At 40.8% G+C, this 21,279-nt stretch overlaps 3 protein-coding genes across 5 annotated transcripts in view; 1 reads left to right on the top strand and 2 right to left on the bottom strand.

Moving 5' to 3' along the window:
- Positions 1-135: 135 nt before the first annotated feature.
- gpr143 (G protein-coupled receptor 143) lies at positions 136-7,963 on the bottom strand. The gene is made up of 9 exons (XM_080038361.1): positions 7,510-7,963; positions 6,184-6,293; positions 5,711-5,805; positions 4,865-4,957; positions 4,552-4,661; positions 3,893-4,001; positions 2,730-2,847; positions 2,398-2,635; positions 136-781 (listed from the first exon to the last, which is right to left on the bottom strand). The coding sequence occupies exons 1-9, from the start codon at positions 7,763-7,765 to the stop codon at positions 678-680; spliced, it is 1,233 nt and encodes a 410-aa protein (XP_079894487.1). The 5' UTR covers positions 7,766-7,963; the 3' UTR covers positions 136-677.
- Positions 7,879-17,794, top strand: LOC307258712 (ankyrin repeat and SOCS box protein 9-like). 3 transcript variants are annotated; one of them, XM_080038363.1, is made up of 7 exons: positions 7,879-8,081; positions 13,970-14,049; positions 14,207-14,314; positions 14,850-15,000; positions 15,283-15,417; positions 15,765-15,956; positions 16,460-17,794. In XM_080038363.1, the coding sequence occupies exons 1-7, from the start codon at positions 8,006-8,008 to the stop codon at positions 16,612-16,614; spliced, it is 897 nt and encodes a 298-aa protein (XP_079894489.1). In that variant the 5' UTR covers positions 7,879-8,005; the 3' UTR covers positions 16,615-17,794. The 3 variants fall into 3 exon arrangements, with proteins under 3 accessions (XP_079894489.1, XP_079894490.1, XP_079894488.1); XM_080038364.1 differs by lacking the exon at positions 7,879-8,081 and adding an exon at positions 13,559-13,817 and having other exon boundaries at positions 16,480-17,794; XM_080038362.1 differs by lacking the exon at positions 7,879-8,081 and adding an exon at positions 13,559-13,817.
- A 2,156-nt stretch (positions 17,795-19,950) lies between these two features.
- The window catches only part of mospd2 (motile sperm domain containing 2), an 18,206-nt gene continuing 16,877 nt past the window's right edge, over positions 19,951-21,279 (bottom strand). The window contains exons 14-15 of the mRNA XM_080038243.1: positions 21,161-21,263; positions 19,951-20,423 (exon numbers count right to left, since the gene is read on the bottom strand). Of these exons, the coding sequence (XP_079894369.1) occupies positions 20,271-20,423; positions 21,161-21,263 (256 nt within the window). The 3' untranslated portion in view covers positions 19,951-20,270. The remainder of the gene's footprint in view (positions 20,424-21,160; positions 21,264-21,279) is intronic.

Genomic DNA, 21,279 nt, shown 5'->3' with positions numbered 1-21,279 from the left:
TTGAATTGGGTGTTTTTCTTTACTAAAGGAGTATTTTATTTAACATTGGAGGAAATGAGGTTACAATGCAGTCCACTCAAGAAGACAAAAGAAAGTGTCACCAACAAAACCTTAAGAATATTTTGAATATTTAATAAAGTATAAAATAGATGTGTGTAAAATAAAAAATAAAATACAAGATGGACAGTAGGAAAACAGATACTGTTAAAAATAAAGACACTAATTAGCTTATTACATTCTGTTGTGCTTCAGGAGATTAATGGCAAGAGTGCATATCACAAAACCAGTCCACATCTATTTTAGTGAATTTACCTTCGGGCACTTTTAAAGATCAGCCTGTGCCTTTTTTATTATTTAAGAAAATGTCTTCCTTGTTCTGCTGGCTCTATGCTACAATAGACAGTGCAGTAGGGTTGGGACTTGCATAACTGCTGTACAGTTGATGTGTCTGTAATGTAGCATACCACTGTATACTGCAGACAGATTTAAAGAGCTTAGGAAGAAATAAAAGGCTTTAAATTAACAATCAGTCTTATCCTGTTGTACGACTAATGATAATCTCATGACCAGTAAAATCTGGGACAATTAAGAGTCTAAGAAGAGACAGTGTCACAGAAAGTAGCTACAGTATAAAGAGTACAATGTCACACAGGGAGGCGGGTTGTTGATCAGCCCAGCTAGTGCCTCACAGAGTTCTCCAAGGATTCTCCGTCAGCGTCTACATCCTCATAGTCTCGTAGCTCGCTGGAAATGTGGATTTCAACTGTACTAGACTCTGAACCTAGCAAGACAAAATAAGGGGGGTAGGTTACTGGATGTTACTGCACAGGACACTTTCACGGCTTATCAATCTGCTTATCCATTTGAGATGTTCATATTGTATTCATCCATCCCCCTTCATCACAAATGTGTCTATGTGCCACTGAATCAAACATTTTTTTTTATTGCATTATAAAGTGTATCCTGTATCGCATTTTTAGAATTGAGCCATATGTTTGTTTGTTTGTTTGTTTATTATTATTATTACGTATACATGCATTTTTGTCCAACAAAAAAAAACACACTTGAAGCTGGTATACAATAATGAAAAACAGAAATACCTTTGTAAAGATTTTTGACTTTATTTCTAATGACCCGTCATTTCACGCGACATGGAATGGTGACACACAACACTGAATAGCCTTTGTACAATGACCTATGTTGTGCACAAACACAACTACAAAACGGTATAAAATGTGTGCTTTACAAAATCATCCCCAAAATACATTTAATAGTACCAGTAGTTCATTTTTCCCAACAGACATTTCGACTCATCCTAGCAGGAAAAAACACAGGTGTTGCAAATGACATGAGAATGGCCCTGCTCCATCCACGTGTCCTAGTAAGCCTAAAACTGAAGCAGCTAAATGGAATTCCGCCATCATAAATCCTCTTATTTTTAATGTTACTATGCTCGTGCTTTTCCCTACTGAGAAAATGCCAAAATGTCAGCAGTGAAAGAGCGCATTCTTATCCAGTAATGCCGATTTATGGCATTATACCAGTTTATAATGTACACCTATAGTTCCACCTAAAGTCAAATACCACAGCCCTGCATTAAATCCTGCTGTGGGGGTTATACTAGAGGTAACAGAAACACCTCAGTTAAATACAACTCAACACACAACAAACTTTGGCTTTCAGAATTGTCTGTCGAAACAACACTTTTAGTTTCAACAAAAACACGAACAATATTAACTTCACCGTCTACAGGGCTGTAGTATTTGACTGTGTTATTAGCTTAATGAATAAACTGGCACCAGAGGGTATTTATTCCTATTCACCTATACATTTAACAAATGTTCCTGTTGCTCTAATGCACAGCAATAATGCCACTTAAAGCTCTGCAGAGCTGAATTTGAAATCATTGTGAAGTTTTTACAGTAAAAAAATAAATAAAAAGCACGTGCTGCCACGGTGGATAAACAAACACATGCAGAATGGTAGCAACACTTTTTTTATCAGTCCATTATTAACTTTCTGTGCAGTGCAATTTCACGCCACTGTATTTTGCAGTCGCCATAAAAATTCTGCACAGTGTTCCATAACACTAGGTGCTTCATTATAGCACCGAGCAGGGGTCAGCGGCAACACTGGTTATAAAAGTGTTTTACTATTAAAGATGAATCAGAGTGCTCAAACCTTCTAAAGTATTTCTTATTTTTTTTTTAAGTTCTTTCGCTCAGTGGGAGCAGATTTCTCGGTGCCATGATACCGCAATGTTTGTTTTTTTCAAAAGGAAAACACATACTTATTAAAAGCATTGTGAGGCACAACATATAAACACAGGATGCTGAGGAGTGCTTCACCAGCCCTGATAAACAGGCGAGCCGTTACTGTCACTGTGAGCCCAATTACCTTCTGAGAGGACACTGATGGCGTCGGAGTGGTGCTGCCCGTTGCCCATCAGGTTTTTCTTGCTCTCCTGGATGTGACTCTTGCCCATGGCGTCCTGGCCCGCCGTGTTAGGCATCGAATTGGAAACCGAATCCCAGGTCAGCTCCCTCCTCCGCTGCAGGCTGAAGTCAACGTCGAAGCCCGTCCAGCCGTGGAAGGCCAGGGTGTTGAGGAAAGCCTGCATGGGGTTGAGGATACCCTGAAAAGACAGACATACAAGTCATTCAAGGTGTTGGATAGTGATCATATCAGCCGTTCTTTATTCTGAATGTTGATGTTTTTCCTCAACCCACCATGATGAACCATGTAATGAGAGCTGCGTTTCTGATATTCCTCAAACTGTTGTCATTGATGTCCGTCTGCATCTCCAGGTAGAAGAGCAGGATCTCATTGATGATGTTGGGAACCCAGCTAAAACAATAAAACACACAATATTTTTCAGTAAGGCTTAATAAGGGATGTTTTTTATTTTTTTTTACAATAAACAATAAACGGCTGAATATGGCATTATATCCGCCTGTAAGTTATGCAGAATTAGCCATTGAAAACAATGGTTTATTACTTTGAGATTTAGTGAGGACTAGCACATGAGTGAGTTTTTCACATGTTTGTCATATTACTGTGAGGAGGACACAGGAGGATGGCTCTTTATTAACTGATCTCTGATATGTACAATTAGTTGACATTGTAACTACAAATACATAACTGTATGTTAAATAGCTATTTTACTACAGGTGGAAAATAGCAGTTTGCTAAAACCTGGTACAATGCATCTCTCCTTGCTCTAAACAAGCTGAATGTTTCTTTTGTACATTGTCCCTGTTCAAATAAAGCTATTTTGAAGGCCAATTGATTTTTTGATAAATTGGTCCATTTACTACAAATCACACATAACTTTACTTTACAATGATACCGCGGTGCTGTACAAATTCTTTTTTTTTGCCATTCCAATAATTTTTATTAATTCCCATTTAGTATAAAAATCTATTTAGATTGACACGTGATTTACAGTTGAGAAAAAAACATAAAAGTTGGAAACATATTTGAATAAGCAGCACCACATTTTTGGGGGGAAATATGCTTCATGAAACAAAGTGCAAAAACAACACGTTGCGGTCTTATGGAGGGGCTTATGTTCCACATTATTTCTTGGCCGCGGCCTAATAACTGTGAGGTCTCCAGGCAACAAGCAAACTAGAAGCCTCCAGGGAGTTACTGCGCCTGGCCAACAGATCATCTGATACTAAAACCACTGTAAAAACCGCATTATGTCGCTTTTACACTTGGAGATTCCATACAGATTGAACAAACAAGATATGACGTGCTAATTGGCTGAGCTTTAGAGGTGCTGGTTGTGTGGATTTTTGTTAACATTGGACAACGCCAGGCTAACTGTGTTTCCTTGAACAACCAATTCCTTTAAATGAGATCCCTTTAATGAGGAATGGTAACATACCAAATAAAGAACACCAGCATCATTTTGAAGAAGCGTATTTTTATCTCATTGCTCAGCCGTCTCTCATTTTCTGTGTAGATTCCTTGGCGTCCTTTCAGTAGAGATGTCACTAGATTGGAAGGAATGAGAGAGGGCCTGTTATTGCAGCCTGTGTGTGTGTGTGTGTGTGTGTGTGTGTGTGTGTGTGTGTGCAGAGCTGGCCCGAGGCATAAGCAAACTAAGAGGTTGCTTAGGGCCCATTTAAATTTATATTTTAATGGGAAATCCATGTGTCTTTCTTCAATAGCTTCTAAGTCATCCAACACAGTGTCTCCAAATCATTTGTTCACACAAAATTCCTCAGATTTAGCCTCTTAATTGTCCTCTCAAAGTGCACCAGATTCATGCATTTCACTTTAAAAGGGTAAAAAAAATCTCCCGGGGCGGGGGCATACCCCCGGACCTCAGGAGGGTCTGGATCTCGGCAGGCTACTATTTTCACCCAGCTGGACATTGGAGGCACTAGCGGAAAACACTGGGTGACAATGACAATTAACAATAGTCAATAAATGTGGCCAGCGCTAACATTGGAGAGGGGGCCCCTAATCAAATTCTTCTTAGGGCCCCATGAAGACTTGGTCCGGCTCTGTGTGTGTGTGTGTGTGTAACAAATAACTGACCTGCTGATATGGTGCGGCAAAAGAAAACAGGGTTGGCCACGAGTACCAGCAGCATGGGTGCGTACGTGGTGACATAGTGAGGGATGGCATGCTGGAGGCCTTGCTCGCAACTGCACAAAAGAAATGCAATGAAGAAGAATGGAATTGGTAAACAGGTGGTAAACAGGGAAGCGATTGTCAACTTATTTGAATAACAGTGTGATAAAATAATTTTCTTATAATTACATATCTGCTCTTTTCTTTGTTCATCTCCTGACAAAGACCAGCAGATATTTAAAAGGTACCTGTATGGGATATGCAAACTGGGCCTTACTCTGAGATGGATGGGTAGTAGAGCATGGCCACTCCTTCCACACACAGCAGCACAGCTAGACCCCACGTAATCATGTGGTAGAGGATAATGGTGCTGATGGGGAAGGGGGGGGGGTGGGTGAGTGAGGGAAATAAAACAAAGTCATGAGACCGAGCTCACACAACGCATGCTGCAGATCTGTAGCGAGGGGATGACTTTTATTTTCCGTGTAGAAAAACAAAAGCACTTCACAGATTTGGGGGGGGGAAACACATAAATACATTTATAAGGCAACCTCAGACCTCCTTGTGCACCTACAGTAAATGTCTGTACAACACAATTCAAACCAGTTTAAGGGTGTTTGTGAGTGGTTAAAGGTGTGGCCAGTGATTCCTGAGAATGATTGTGCTCAAAATCACTTTTTGTCCTCACGATACTCCTTTCTTTTAACGAAAAATCTGGTGTTAATACACAGCCTAGGCTCTGTAAATGGGTATGTAAAGAAAGGGGGCCCACCGTAGCTAGCAACATGCCTGTTTACGTTGTCTAGGCTGTGAGAATTAACACTATTTTCTTTCAGCGCACACACAGTGCGGAATGGTAGCGGATTGTGAGGAGATGGTCACTGATTTGGACAAAAAGTGATTTTGACATCAATCGCTACCTCCACTTTTAAGTGAAAGAAAATAATTAAATCTATGGCAGACGATAAAGCAAAGTGAGAGGCATGCGTTTCAAACATTTTGCTCTATGTGATTGATATTCGTAGCTCAGTTCAAAGCCCTGAGTCCCATCTGGAGTCTACATAGGAATAGATATCAAGGTGCTAATGACTTGCGCTAGATGGAAGGCGAAGACTCGGAGCACCTGATTCCAGCCGAGGTTTTCACCACCAGGAAAACGTCAACAGCATAGCAAAAGGTCCACCAGAAAGAGGCACTGAAAAACAGCTGGATCCACAACTGGAACACAGAAATTGGAAACAGTATTCTTACCACACAGGACATGATTGTAATAATTCTGATAATAAGAAGTATGCAGGGAAATGGTGCCTTTCTTTGACTTTTTGTTTTGTTTTGTTGCAGTTAATCTGGTATCTGAGACTTTGAGAATTCATTAGAACAAATCGCCACTTCCTTTACCAAGGAAAATCAGGATTTTTCTGAGATCACACATGATTTTTAATAAAGCAAATGTTTGTTTTTTTCTCCACTATTGCCAGTTTCCTTTCATCCTGACATAGCGCAAGGCCACAACAGGAAATAACATAATTGTGCACACACAGGCTCACAGCTGAAGTCCTTTTGATTGTTTTGAACAAGTGGAAGCATCACACGTACCGCGCTGCCAACGCAGAAGACCTCTGGCCAGACGTCCGTGCTGTTGGCCACCGAGATGCCTTGGATGACGTTAGGCAGGCCTAGCCATACGGATGACCTTATAATGATGCCTGGGAGAGGGAAAGAAACAACATGTGGTGTGTTATTGTAGGTGTTGGGGGCAAATCCCTGTTTTAAAAAACAAATAGAAACACAAAAGAGGAGGGAAAAAAACAAACAGGGCAACTAGCAATGTTCAAAACAAAAAAGATTTTTATTCGGCATCATTAGGTGTGTCGACTAATTAGATTCAGTCATGGAGTCCTTTTAATAGCAGCTTTATGGTCATGGAAATGTGAACTGCTTCCAGGTGTGTTGTTTTTTATATAAGGGTGTTTCCATTTCCTGTATGAGGCTCTTCCACCTCACTGTGCAATGGGGGGGAAATGGGAGCTCTCCCACACTCCTGACGCGATGCAGACTGCATGCTGTTGTGTGTAATTTTATTGGAAAACCATGGGTCATCATGGGTATGGCCTAGTGCTTCAAGCCGTTAAGTTGGCAGCGGTGAATGGATCTCACCGGGTCTCTTAAGTACACTGATATACATGACTTCATCTGCCTTCCCTGGTGTTGATAGAGCACATGGAGCAAAGTGATGGATGAACATCTGAAGTTTCTGATGTACAACGCACCAATCTGAAAACAATTTGCAGCCCACTCTGTGTGTGTGTATTAAATGTGTCTAACTATCGGTTGCTTTAGGAACAAGGATGTATTCAAATCAACACATGGGGCAACAGGGGAGGAAAGAGACAGAAGAAAAAAATGGTTGCAGTTGTTGTGAGTCATGCTATTGCTCACATGAGAGGGTCATGATGACTCATTCTTTTGTTTTGTAATAAGAAGCTCCAGAACTACAGTCATCTTCAGTGCATCTATCAACGTCTGTGCTGAGCTGAGATTTGTGTTTGTATGTTTGTAAAAGATTCTAATTGAGGAGGCATTTCCAAATACCTACAGGTGTCATTGACTCCAAACACTGTGAAAGCACTTTTAGGATGGATTTGTGCAGAATAACATGTCATTTTGCCTCTTTTAAAGAGAGAATGGGGGAAGATAAATTCCGCTTTTTCAATAACTTTGTTCATAAGTTATGTTTAATGTTGTCACTCTGTTTGAAAATAAGGCAGGCCAAACAAACAGGCAATAAAGGGGTTAAAATCAAAGTATCCGTGTGCGTAATTAGACCCAGTGAGCAACACTCCACGTTGTGGAAAGCCCACACTCTTTTTTTCTCAGCTAGCCTACTAAGGTAAAGTGTATAGGGCCCACCACACACCATACCTGCGCATCCCAGTATGTCACACACGCTGACGATGAACAATATCCGCGAGGAGGACGCGGGCCTTGGCAGCGGGTACTGTCCCAGTCTCCTGTATCCCTTGCGCTTTGGCAGAATCTGTAAAAGCCCAAACAATAGGCTGAGGGCGGCGCTGCCTAGACTCAAAGCCCCGAAGAGCACGGGCTGGAAGCTGACCACGAACTCCGTGGCCGGGTCGCGGTTCGGACAGCAGAAGGTCTCCAGCCGCGGGGATGCCATGACGGACTGGAGACAAGAGGCCGACAGAGGGAGGGAGAAGGAGAGAGGAAGAAAGAGGAGAGGTTGAAATCAAGAAGTGGGCTATACGAGTGCCAGGAGGGAGAAGTAAAAAGGCAAGAAAAGGGAGAGGAAATGATTGGGTAGTAGTTGTATGACCCAGCACCCGGGGAAAAATCACGGGTCTGAGTGATCATGTGCTTCCATTTAATCCCTGCAGTTGTGTAGCTTAACTGCGCCACAATGCAACCAACCAACCCCACAAAGGCCTGTTGTGTGATAAAGTGTGATTTCAGTCTTGAGTTATGGCCTACAGTAGGTGAGTATCCGCAAGCTACTGTACTTTTTTTTAAACTCAAGTATTCTGCTGCACGTGGCCTTTGCTGTAAACCTGTTTCACGGTGAAAACACACGAATCACAATATGGATTTAATTAACTAGGAATTGAGTAGCCTAGCCTACACACACATCATGAAAATAAATTACATTAAATAAATAATATAAATTGAATTATGCAGAATGCACAACTGTATCGGCAACCAGTGGTTGACATATGTTTTTGTTTTGCTATAGCTGATACCGATATTTAAATATCATGTCGATATGGCCGATATGGTGATACTTTTTTTTGCATTTGATAAAATGTTTTTTTTTGTGTTTTGACCTTTTTATTGAGAGTTGAAGATTTAGCAAAATATATAAGGTAAACATTTGGATTATCATTTTTACAACATCGTCATACAAGTACAAATTAAGACTAAAACATGTTCAAACAATTAAAGAAGATGTAGCAAAGCTCAGCTAATCGTGTGCAGGAGTATTCAGACCTGTTGCTTTTGGCCGCTGGGAGTCTAACCATAGTCACAGGAGAAAACAGTAAAGCACCATGATGCAAACTTGATTTCCTAAAGCTAGAAGTTCCAAGCCGGGCAGAGTCTTCCATTACTTAAGCTTATAATTATTGACACGCTTCAGTTTTTGTAGCTGATGAGTGGGCTGGTTAAAGGCCACCCATCTACCCCATCATTAGCCTCGCTGTGTGTGGCTGTAAACTGTCTGCTGAACTGAGGTCTTCTGGAGCCGTGGGCCAAACTCTCAGTGAAACGACCAGCAAGTGATGTGAGACCTGGTGGCACGCTTGGACTCATGTATCTTAGAAACCATGTTACATTTAGATGTGTGCTCGGCAGTGAATGTTGCTGCCTCTATACAGGATCTCCCACTTGTTGGTTGTGTCTTTTTGATTGAACAGAATTGGACTTCTGAATACAGTGTCAAGATCCTGAGTTCAATGAATCAATACATGTGTGCAAACAGATGTTAAAGAATGGCCCTCAGACTGACTGCAATGTTTTAATCGGGAAAGCATGTTTGCATAAAATAATTAAATTGCTTATTAATATAAAAACAAATTTTGGTGGTCCTGAGAGTCACAATACCAAAAATGCCATTTATTGCTCTTAGATTGCATGTCTTTTGAATTCCCCCCTCAAATTTTCATGCACCAGAAGTCCACTGCCAGCACGTCCAGACACAGGCGAAGGTCATAGCAGCTGCTGTATCCGATTCTGTTCTTGGACAGAGATCTGAGAGAGCGAGGGGGTTGGACATTTTTGGAAGCTGATTTATTTGGGAAACAAATCATCAAGGCCTTTCATTATTCACTCACAACAGAGCAGGGTATTCATCGAGTTCATACAATGGCATACTAATCCATATGCACCTTCTCTGACAAGGCACAAAGTCAATTGTATAATGGCAAACTTGTAGCCTGCTGCCAGGGATTAATAACTCCCTGAGGAATTTGGTTATAGTTCTGCCCTGCTGCTGCTGCTTACATGTCTGCTCTCTGTTGCTGCCCTCTGCTGGTATGATATACGATGGGATTGTAGCTCTCAACAAACACAATGGATTTTGCTGATACTGTAAACGTGTGGATAGCTGTGTTTGACTGTACTAGCATTACACATTATTGTATCATATTAAAGGTGCACTATATAGTTTCAAGGGAGGGAGATTTGTTAATATTTTCCGATCCTGCACCTGCAGTTAGTTTACAAACCATATTTTCTCTACATGTAATTCTTAGTATTGAATCATTCTATCATCATTAATCAAAACTAAAGTATTTGGAGTCACCTGGAATCAAACATAAGACTACAATATGTTTGTAAACAAAACTGTGGTTATTCAGTTATGACAATATACCTTAGAACATGTTCACTTATTTGATTCACCTAAAGTTACATAGTGCACCTTTAATAGTACATATGAAGTATATGAAGCACAAGCCTAAATTAAATGAACACACACACACACACAAACACACACACACACACACACACACACACACACACACACACACACACACACACACACACACACACACACACACACACACGGGAGTCTATCCTTTAGCACAGCTGTTTGTTGTATTATCAAGATATGGATGTGGTGTGCAGAACTTGAATATGTAAGGAAATGATCTCTCAGGTGGCTACCCTCAGGAAAGTCAGAGGTCAAGTCAGTTTATCGTGGGAGCTGCTGAAAGGGATTCAGAGTGACACTAAAGCAGAGCACATTCTCATTAACTTGGGTGCTGAACCCTGCCTTTTGCCTTTAAGGAGGGTCTGTCTGATTAGTAAGGCCAACCATCCACATTCAAATGGATTTCCTAGTTTTTTACAAAGCCAGCCGTGAGATTCTCTAAACTAATTATCTCTTGGCAGCATGGGATTAAGACTAAATGAAATTCCTTGGAATGTGGATATCTTAATGCTATTTTCTTTGAAACTTTAATCCAAGCAAAATGTCATCACCATTGCAGAATTAGAAATAAATCAGTGATTATTTAGAGGTTAATGACAAAAAAGGGGGAAAAAAGTAAGAATGCTACCTTTGTCCCCTGCATACATGTTCTAAAACAAACGGTTGTGGAGAAACTATTCAGATTATCAGTAAAATGTACTTAAAGTATTAAAATTAAAAGTACACTAGTGCAGCTGTGACTGTTCTAATATTATTAGATTAGTATTACCGGTACTCATGCGTTGACGCAAAAGCAGGGTTAAGCTGAATGAGGTGGAGTTCATTTTGAATGGGACTGCCATACATTTACATTTTATCGTGGATTTAAGTATAGGCTATATTTATTTGTATTGGTAGTTTTATTTTTTGCTAAAAATAAAAATGAGCAGACAACAAGCAGCAGATCCTCACATTTCAGAAGCTGGAACTGTGTCATTTTTTGGCATATATCCATAAAAAATGACATCAAAAAAGTTGTAAATAGCAAATCAAGCAGTTAATCAACCTATCTATTTATCAACAAATGTTTCATCTGAGCTTGTAGGCCTTTATACTGTTGGGTTGTATACAGTATTGTATAAACTCTTCATATGTTTCATGTGCAAAATCTCAGTTTATAAAGTAACTAGTAACTAAAGTTATCAGATAAAAGTAGTGAAGTAAAAAGTAGAATATTTCCCACTGAATTGTAGTGGAATAGAAGTATAAATTAGCATAAGAAGAACATTTCGCAAGTAAAGGTTAAGTGCCTGAAATGTATACTTAAGTACAGTGCTGTAGTATATTAAATTCCACATTTGAAAACAGATCAAAATACTGCTGAGGCATTTTGCCCTTCAGCAGCTGAAAGTCAAAACAGCCGTTAAGCATTAATGTGCACAGACACCATTCATTGTGAAATTACATTACGCATAACACTTTTTTGAGGGGCAAGGGTCTTTAAATGTCTACAATTTGTTTTGATGGTCTTGTATGTAATAGTATGTATTATTGCTGAGGCAAGTTAAAAAAGGTCAAGTGCTGCTTTTATAAAACAGTTCCATCATTGCTTTATCATAAAAAATGGTTCACCTCACCAAGGACATACCTTTGAATAATCACCTTAAAAGTGTTTATCAATGTTGCTGTGTTGCCCCTAAAACAGGCAAAATGAGAAGACATTCCAAACAGATGTTGTACCTTTTAAATGTGGGGATCCACTACGGCCTACACAAGTTTTAAAAACCAATAGTCTATAATGCAGGGGTCTCCAACCTTTTTTCAACTGAGAGCTACTTTGAAAAAATTATTGTGGCCAAGAGCTACTTGCATCAAATCGCTTATATTTATTTACATTGCACACATCAACTGAATTAAGCTTTCTGTTTGTAGACGTGTGAAATTACATAATGCTTATCAAAAATTATTTCTCATCAAAGGTCCACGAAAACATCACTACTTTACACTTCTTTTGGGCCACATTTACATCACTGAAAATTGACATCAATGTCTATACTACACTTCTAATTGTGACGCAAATCATTGTTCCTCCCAAGACATTTCTCAGTCAAGGTGGTCACTGCCCAGGTGTACAGGAGGGGATATTTGGCTCAAAGATGCCAATACGCATTAAAGAAATAGACCATTTTTTTAATGAATACAACAGACAACTGACCTTACAGTTGTGGAATTTTGTTTGCTATGTGGCCATGTACAAATGTTGTACAAACATGCAGACAGCACAAAATACAATTAAAGAAAACTTCTACTGTTTTGGTGCAATATGCAGACACACTAATGACAAATAATGGACCTACACTTAACATTTGTATGCACATCAAAGTGCAAATTCAACTTTTTGGATGTTGGGCTGTTGTTACCGTTGTTGGATTTTAAACTTAAAAAAAAGATTTTTTTATTTTCTATTTTTTTCAATAGTTGGTCAACCTATCAGGCGAGCTGCTTGAAACCTGTAGCTCGCGAGCTACTGGTTGGAGACCCCTGCTATAATGCCTTTACAGCCGGACCAGAACTTTTATATACAGAACTGTGCAAAAGTTTTAGCCAGGTGTGAAAAAATGTTGTTAACTAAAAACTGAAGTTTTAATAGTTAATTTTTTACAAATTAACCAAATGCAGTGAATGAACAGAAGAGAAATCTAATCCAGCAGTGCCATCAGCTCAGAACTGGCAGAAACCAGTAGGACCCAGGTACATCCATCTACGTACTGGTTTCAGTATTGAGGACACCATTACTTAAACTCCATTTGCATTAATGCAGCCCCAAACTTGCAAGGAACCTCCACCATGCTTCACTGTTGCCTGCAGACATTCATTATAGTAGTGCTCTCCAGCCCTTCGGTGAACAACTGCCTTCTGCTACAGCCAAATATTTAAAAATTTTACTCATCAGTCCAGAGCACCTGCTACCATTTTTATGCGCCCCAGGTCCTATGTTTTCGTGCATAGTTGAGTCGCTGGACCTTATTACCATGTGGGAGGTATTGTTTTTTAGCTGCAACTCTTCCATTAAGACCACTTCTGGCCAGACTTGTCCGGACAGTTGATGGGTGTACCTTGTTGTTCTGAGCTGTGTCTACGATCCTCAACTTTGCCCGTTTCTTTGTGCTTTGTCAAAAAGCACAAATAAACTCCAGTCTGCTTTGAAATCTTTGCCTGGGAGAGAACTTGCTTATCCAGTATAACTACCGTGTTCCCTCACTTAGCATTTTTAAAAATGTATCAAAATAAACAATTATTATTTTTGTCTTCGAAAGCATTCTTAGTTTGCAGCATTTTTTCCAAACCTGCCTAACACTTTTGTACAGTACTGTACAGCACCGCCCATCCCCTGCTGTACAGGATGGGTGTGGATACACGGTGTCAAATTACACCTACATTACAGACCTGCTCAACAGGCCCCCTCTGCACCTTCATTGGTGGAGAGACCAAAGCGCTGCACTCAACCAGCCTGTTTCCTGCATGGCAAATACTTGGCCGTGCCGGAAATTACATCAAGCCCTGCCACAAATACACTGAAAACAGATGAGCAACAAACGTCTATCAGATGTGTTCTGACCCTGAGTTGGACACAGCTCAGCCTCTATTACCTTAAAATAAAATAAACTATAAGGCAAAACAAACTGTGCCATGAAGCTGCTTTCTGAACACACTCTGTGAAGAATGTCTGCTGGAAACGAAGAGACTTCGCGAGACTCTGCATGTCCAAGCAGAACTGTTGTTTTTTTCTCCAACCCGCTGATGAGTGGTGAGTAGCTGCTGGGTGCCCATGCTCACAGTGCAGCTGGTGTAACCAATACCTACTGCTATACACAGAATGGCTTTTGGTATGGGTTTGTCATTTGAAAGCATGATACTGATTAAGCCTGTGTGACTGTTGTTTTTAATCTCTTCACCTAGATGTCGAATCAGACTGGTCTCCCATTCATGATTCTGCCTTCAATGGACGTGTCCTCCCTCTGCAGAGACTGATTGCTCAGGTAACGTTTCTTTAGATTTCATAGGTAACAAGCAAATTCATTCATTCAGATGAAAGTTTTGCTGTCTTGCTGGACAGCAGCAAGATTTGTGTCTTGTGTCATTTCTTTGTGGACAGTATACTTCAGAGAATACTTGTCTACTCTTTGTTGTTCACAGGGTTCGTGTGTGAATCTGTGCACTCTAGACCAGGTCTCTCCGCTCCATGGTGCATGCATGCAAGGCAATGTGGCTTGCGCCAAGCATCTAATAGAAAACGGGGCAAATGTAAGTAAGGCCTAATAGTGTGTGTGTGTGTGTGTGTGTGTGTGTGTGTGTGTGTGTGTGTGTGTGTGTGTGACAATCCTAAATGAAGTGTGTGTGTTATTTTTTTGTGTTGGTTTCAAAGATACTACCAAATCTTGCTCTAGTCTAGTTTGGAGACAACCATGTTAATTATTGCTGGGTATTCATTTTGTTTTGGTGCATATTAGTAAGAGATTAACCAAAAAAAACACTGACACACACACACACACACACACACACACACACACACACACACACACACACACACACACAAAAACAGTCATGCATGCACAATAACACATTAACAAACACAAACATAAAGTCTGACTTGTAAAAAAAGAAACACCACAGTGCACTGTGAGTGTGAAAGCAGATCTGCAGTAAATTTGCAGTTGTATGAATATAATAATAGAGGTTTGTTTGCTACATTCAAGGTTTTCATTTGTTACTTTCTTACTAAATCGGAAGATGAATTTCTGGTGAATTCTCTTGATAAATATATTCCCACCCATGTCAGGTAAATAATTCAACGGTGGATGGACAAACTCCCCTGTCGGAAGCTTGCGCTGGGGGATATGTGACCTGCGTATCACTACTCCTTCAACACGGAGCCACTGCCCTGGGGACCAGCCAGACCGACTCTCCAATCCACAGGGCCGCGGCAAAAGGTTGGAGTTCACATTCCACCTGCATAATCTATGCTGAAGCAGTTTATTCAGTCACCCACTAAAATGCACACCGAGTGCCAAGACATGAGAAAAAAGAACAGAGGAATGTATAATGTATTAACGATAAGGTAGTCTGTGTTGTTGTAGCCTACGAAGTAAAACAACTGCATATTTCCCCCTCCCACCCCCTCCCCAGGATTGCGAGGGCTGGCAGATTTCAAAGCACATCGCTTTCAAGTACATCACGTCTCATTATGATGATTCTGGTATCTCTCCGTCTAGGTCACACAGAGTGCATTGAGCCTCTCGTTCAGCACGGTGCAGATGTGGATCAGGACATCGGCCAATCGGGTTCCCCTCTCCACGTCGCCTGCTCCAATCAGCATCCGGATACTGTGAGGAAACTGCTCCAACTTGGTTAGGATTTATATTGCAGTATCACTTACTTAAGTAGAGGACATCAGTACTTTCACCACCACTTTAACTAAATGTAATAAGTTAAAGGAGTAGCCTACCTACACTTAAATACAGTACTTTTTTAACTTCCTGTGTGAAAATTGTGCTGTTTTAATTTGAGTGAAATAAATAAAATATTTTGGGGGGGGAATTGAATATTCATACCCTAAGAAAATGCAGAGTAGGAGAAGAAGAAGAAGAAGAAAGGCTTCAGCTGAACTATCAGAGATTCTCCCCACCCGTTATGAACCGAGCACATCATCATCATCATCATCATACCTCATTAGTGTGTGCTCTCTCTCCTCCAGGTGCTGGTGTGAACAGCAGTGTGTGTGGGGAGTCTCCGCTGCACGTCGCTGCTCGTCTCTCCAGCCCAGAGTTGGTGTCTGTCCTGCTGGAGCACGGGGCAGAGCGCTCCCTCAGGGACTCGCAGGGCAAACGGCCGCTGGACCTCGCACCTCCAAACAGCCTGGTGGAAAAGCTCCTGGGACAAGCAGGAGGTATTCTCTCCAAACTAGCTCCATCCAAGTAGATTCACTTTGGGATTGGATTTTTTTTTTAATGGCACTTTTTGCATTAAGCCAATGCCCTAAGTTAAAAAGTGGAGTCAGCCATTCTGGAGAACGCATGTTGTCAAAAATCACTTTTGGTCAAAATCAGTGAATACTGTATCTCCTCAACACCATCCTCTACCTGTCCGTACTGTACTGTATGTGCCCTGAACAAAAGGTTCCAGTGTTAATACAAAGCCTATGCTCTGTTAGCTGGGGGCCACCATAGCTAGCAACATGGCCCATTACAGAGCCTAGGTTGTGTATTAAACACTGGATTTATTTTTCAGCGCACACACATTAGGCCACGGACAGGTAGCGGATCGGATCGTAAGGAGATATTCATTTATTTTCAAAACAAGCATTCTACCGAATCGCTGATTCTACCTTTTAATAATCACATCATCGCTCTCATATCATGGCTTTGCTTCTCCCCTGATGTCTGCCCAAAGAAGTGTCTCCTTTAATGCAGCTGTGTCGGCTGCACATCAGGAGAACCGTGACCAAGCAGAGACTGCGTGGGATTCACGATCTTCACCTTCCCAAAGACCTGAAACAGTATCTCCTCTACTACCAAACAGACAGAGGGGCAGATCCAGTGCACTGACTGACTGAGCGACTCAAGACCTTTCAAATGTCAAAACTCAGACTGGGAGTTTCCCATCTTCGCCAGCAGGGGGCGAACTTGCACAACCACACAGTGAGAAGACCTCGTCATGGCTTGTGGTTGTGAGAGCGATAGCTACAGTTTTTACTGAAGCTATAGCTCAATGTGACCAAAAGTCTCAACACAAACCTGAAAAGATTAGTCAAACATGAGCATTTAACTCCACACCATTTTTGAAAAAAAAAAAAAAAAAGATTATTTCTAACAAAAAAATATGCAACAATTAATGAATATCACTCACAGGGCATCCATTCAACACTGTTGTAATCTAATGTTTTTGCTTAGTGAGGCCACATCACGTTCAAATGTATACAAATTGCAATTACAATTTTTATGAAGACTGCTGCCATACTGTACAATTACAATACCATCAATATATCAGACAACCATTGTATCAGTAGAGGAAACAGTGCACTTGTCCAATTAGCTCCCTTTGCGCAAACACAAAACCTGTTTTTTGGAAAATAGGTCACCTGAGGCCTCGTTTATGCTTAGACACACGACTCAACGGTTTTGACTTTGGACAGGTGAGACAGGAGTGAGACCAACTAGGGTGTGGCAATTTGAAAGCAGTTTTTTCAGCTCTTTCATAAAGTTTAGCATTCTGTCTGTCTTTTGTTGACACATACGCTTAAGGTTTCCTGGATTGTGTGTATACAGTAGTTCCATGTTGTGTGTGTACACAACAGAGGCAACTGGAGATGCAATTTTCCTCTGGTGACATACTACCTCTTTCAACAAACAGACTGACTGGAACGATCTGGACTTTTACATGAAAACGTAATAGTATAACCATTAGATATTCATGAACAACAATATACATATAGCTTGTGCTTTTAAATTACACTGAAAAATATTTAAAAAGTGATCTGTACACTTACCGTTTCAGGCACAAAAAACAACAACAAAGAATCTAATGTTATGGGCTTGTGGTTGTACACAGGATGTGTTTCAAAAATATTATGCATTTTGTTCTTTAAAAAAATCTGCTGTTTCTCCAGAGTCTGAAGAGTATGCTTGAAAAATAGATAATAAAGTATCAACCAAACAAAACAACCAAAAAGAAACTTCTTACATTTTTTTTTTTTTTTAAAAACACAGGGATACAGTCCTGCCCCAATTAAAAACCAAAGTGAATAAACCTATATGTATTATGTTTTATTTTGTGTGATGATCTACTACTTACTATGATGACCCTGGGAGAAGAGGGGGCACTGCAGAGACTGCAACAGAGATGAAGCATTGATCTTTACAGCCTTTTATTCCTATTCATTCAAATGTTAGCAACATAGTCGGCACTTCTTCCCATTTGCTTGAATGTACTATTTACAATGTGCTGATTTAAAGGTAATCATTTGTTTATCCCCTGCATGAACCTTGAGCACGTCAATGCAAAACAGACCTATATTTTCTTCTTGATTTTTTTTATAGCTTTTTCCACACAAGATGCTTACATATTTTAGTCTGCACAAGGCATCACTGCCCTGTCAGCCTGTCACACTCCTCATCCACAACTCTTCAATGGCTCACTGACCTCTGACCTGTGTGTGTATCTGTGCATACAGCCAATCGCTAAGGCAGAAGAAACCCACACACGGGATAGATGGAAAGGCAAAGAAAATATTGAAGCTGCAGGATGGAGAATAAACTCTTAAAAATAGTATGCACCTTTTTTGTGTTACTACAGCAACAGGGGCAGTGTGATGTTTACCACCAATTCAATAGGTCATTTGTGTGGTGCCATAGTTCACTGTGTGAACATCAGCGAAACTCTCCATGGTGTCAAAAGCAACACTTTCTCAACTCAACCCACGCATCTCTTATTAAATGCAACACTCATTAACTTTTTCCCACCCCTCCATGTGCCAATTTGCCACTTGAACTAAATCATCATCCCCTCAGACATCGCATGAGTGCCCACAGGGGCCAAGGAACAGGGGTTTTCGATTTAACTGGTGTTTCATGTTAAAATCAATACTGTGGAGGAGCGTCTGGCTTTTCTTCCAAGCTGCAGGGAAAGCCATACAGTATATTCACTGCCTGTAATTAGTGGCACACAGAGACAATCAGGAGAGACCGGGTCCGTGTGGTAATCATTGCCAAATCAGTTTTCACAGACTCCTTTATTATGGAATCACTTGCAACACTGTGTCTTGCTCTATGAAGCGCAAAGTATAACGACTGAACGACTTCCCAGGTCCATTCAGGTACTCAAATGCACTTAAAATAACCCACCTGTGTGATACCAAAGCTTTTACTTTTATTCTCCAGAGGCCAACACTCCATTAACTCCCATCCATTTTTTTTCGTGCATAGGCACTTACTTCACATAGTGCAAAATGCATTTCTAACTTAGGGATTTAAGTGAAACGCGTAATGCAAGTTTTAAATCCAGAGCACACGCACACTCCCAAAAAAAACTATCCAACTCCCTTCAAAAAACAGCTATTAATGGAGACTGGAGAAAAGAGGGACGCATATGAAGAGTTACCACTGGAATAGAATGAGTGGCGCGATGCAATCTTCAGGGAATAAACATTTTCCAGTGCCAGCCACAGCCCTGTGTTTATAATCAACGTAGGATTAGTTTACTCCTTATTGCACAAGTCAATCTAATCATCAGCCCTTGCATGCGAGCGGCGACCACCTACTGCGAACCAGCCTCAAATGTTGATGCCAAACAACTTCTTCTCGCACCATTCTAATAATACAAATGTGACCATTCCTCATGAGAAAAGGCTCGCGCCTTGATTGCTCCGAGCTGGATCTTGTTATAGATATCGGTGCTTCCAGTTTCTGCTAAGCTACAAGTGGGTCATGCCACGTCCTTGCACTCACCAGTAATTGCTTTGGTATTTTTAGTTTTAGCCGGAGTCGGGGTAATTAAAACAAATAGGAGAGATAGTGGAGACAGAGATCTCCTGTGGCTCCTTGGTCTGAGCGTGAAGAGGTTTTAGTGAGGTCGTACACCGCAGTGTTTTCAATTAGACACCTCTGTACTAATGAGGGTTTATTACCAAGAGTGTGAATACTTATGCAAAACAGGACCACAGTGTGCGACTGAAACATCCACCTGTCAGGATGAAGGCGTGTCGTGTGTGTGTGTAGATGCTCTTTTTAAGTTTCCTGACCTGACTTTACATGGGGAAAAAAAACACATTATTAAACATTCAACAAAAGTCTGTAAGTTGTCAAAAAGTGTTTATTATATATATATATTTCTTTTTAGATTTATACAATATAAAACGATTGTACATGATGATCACAAAAATAACAATTTTTTTTCTTCTACATATTGTGACTTTTGCAATAAATACACATTTATTTTTGCTCATTATATCAGTCTTTAAAAAATACATTATTGATTCAATGTCACATTGTTAAAATGTGTCGCCTCCTCAGGTGCCTGAAAAGAGACAAATATACAATCTTCTTCATACAATAATTCAGTAACGACTCACATGCCCCCCCCCCCACTCCCCCTCCATGTCTCCAGTCTTCTCTCTCACCCTTCTCTATGGCAGTAGATTTTGAGGTGGGGAGGGGAGGGGGGTGTTTCCGTCAACCGTCCCTTCATTGGTGTGGTCTATGGTGGGTCAAGATGGCTTCTGGGAAGTCCCAAGCAGGTAGAGACACAGCAGGTTCAGCGTCATGAGGACCAGCACCAGTCCAATAAGAACCTTCTGCACCCACAGACACGTGTTAAGCTTCTGCTCCACCCGCGAGTTGCAGGCCATCAACCGCATAAGCTGGGTGGAAAAAGAAAGACACAAACACTGGTTTACTGAACAGGCTTTAAATCAATCCAACACCCCTGGAAGGAGTTGAGCAAAACAAAGGTTCTTCCTGGTGAACATGAAGAGCCAGTGACTTTACTATAGTCTCATCATCACTGTGGGGTGGTGAGGTAATCCGCAGAGAACACAGTATTCAGAAATGACTATAGCGCGCAATTTTCATTTTTAATGTTACAAGTGCTGAAAAGTAAACATTGGACAGAGAGAGGCTAATTGTCGCCCCTCCCACACTGTTTCCAGTCTTTATGCTAAGCTAGGCTACCTGTGCCATACCCATTTCACACAGAAATTAAAGGGGTTCCACTAAAACTAGGCTATTGCCCACTTTCACACTGCAAGCAGAGCCGGATCTGATTGCTAGCAGTGCAGAGAAGTGAAGACAGAGACAGACAGACAGAGAGAGAGATTTATTTTACAGTTTTACTTTTTAACATTAGTGTGATCATCATCACTGACTTTATTAGGCTAACAATCAGCTGACCCCTGTCTAAACTGCAAGACATAGTTTTACTCACACGTGGAAAACACTATAATTTTTCATCTCTATGCAGTTGTCTCGCTTAAAATACAGTTTTTAAAACAGTGATTGCCCTCTGCAAAATCTGCAATGGTTGTCAAAAGCATTGCGGTGAACACATATATTGTAAGTTTAAAGATAACAAGTACTGTAGAGGAAGAAGGATTCTCACCGCTGTGTTTAAATCCTGCTGCCCGCTGCTCGCCGTCTCCACAGGGCCGTCCTTCAGAATAGTGGTTGTTGCTCTGACGCTCTCCAATACATGACAGCGCAATCTGTGGGAGAGTCGCA

Source organism: Ammodytes marinus (assembly GCF_949987685.1).
Source record: "Ammodytes marinus genome assembly, chromosome: 12".
Classification (NCBI taxonomy): Eukaryota; Metazoa; Chordata; class Actinopteri; order Uranoscopiformes; family Ammodytidae; genus Ammodytes; species Ammodytes marinus.
Note: the sequence above shows the minus strand (reverse complement) of the source record. Positions and strands in the feature narration are given on the sequence as shown.

Bases quoted from the DNA above. Each gene is read 5' to 3' on its own strand.
- LOC307258712 (XM_080038362.1), top strand. From the start codon at position 13,733: ATGTCTGCTGGAAACGAAGAGACTTCGCGAGACTCTGCATGTCCAAGC. The intron at 14,050-14,206 runs GTAACGTTTCTT...TGTTGTTCACAG, and splicing joins TGCAGAGACTGATTGCTCAG to GGTTCGTGTGTGAATCTGTG. The intron at 15,418-15,764 runs GTTAGGATTTAT...TCTCTCCTCCAG, and splicing joins GAGGAAACTGCTCCAACTTG to GTGCTGGTGTGAACAGCAGT.
- gpr143 (XM_080038361.1), bottom strand. From the start codon at position 7,765: ATGGCATCCCCGCGGCTGGAGACCTTCTGCTGTCCGAACCGCGACCCG. The intron at 6,294-7,509 runs GTATGGTGTGTG...TCCCTCTCCCAG, and splicing joins TGACATACTGGGATGCGCAG to GCATCATTATAAGGTCATCC. The intron at 782-2,397 runs GTAATTGGGCTC...TTGTCTTGCTAG, and splicing joins CATCAGTGTCCTCTCAGAAG to GTTCAGAGTCTAGTACAGTT.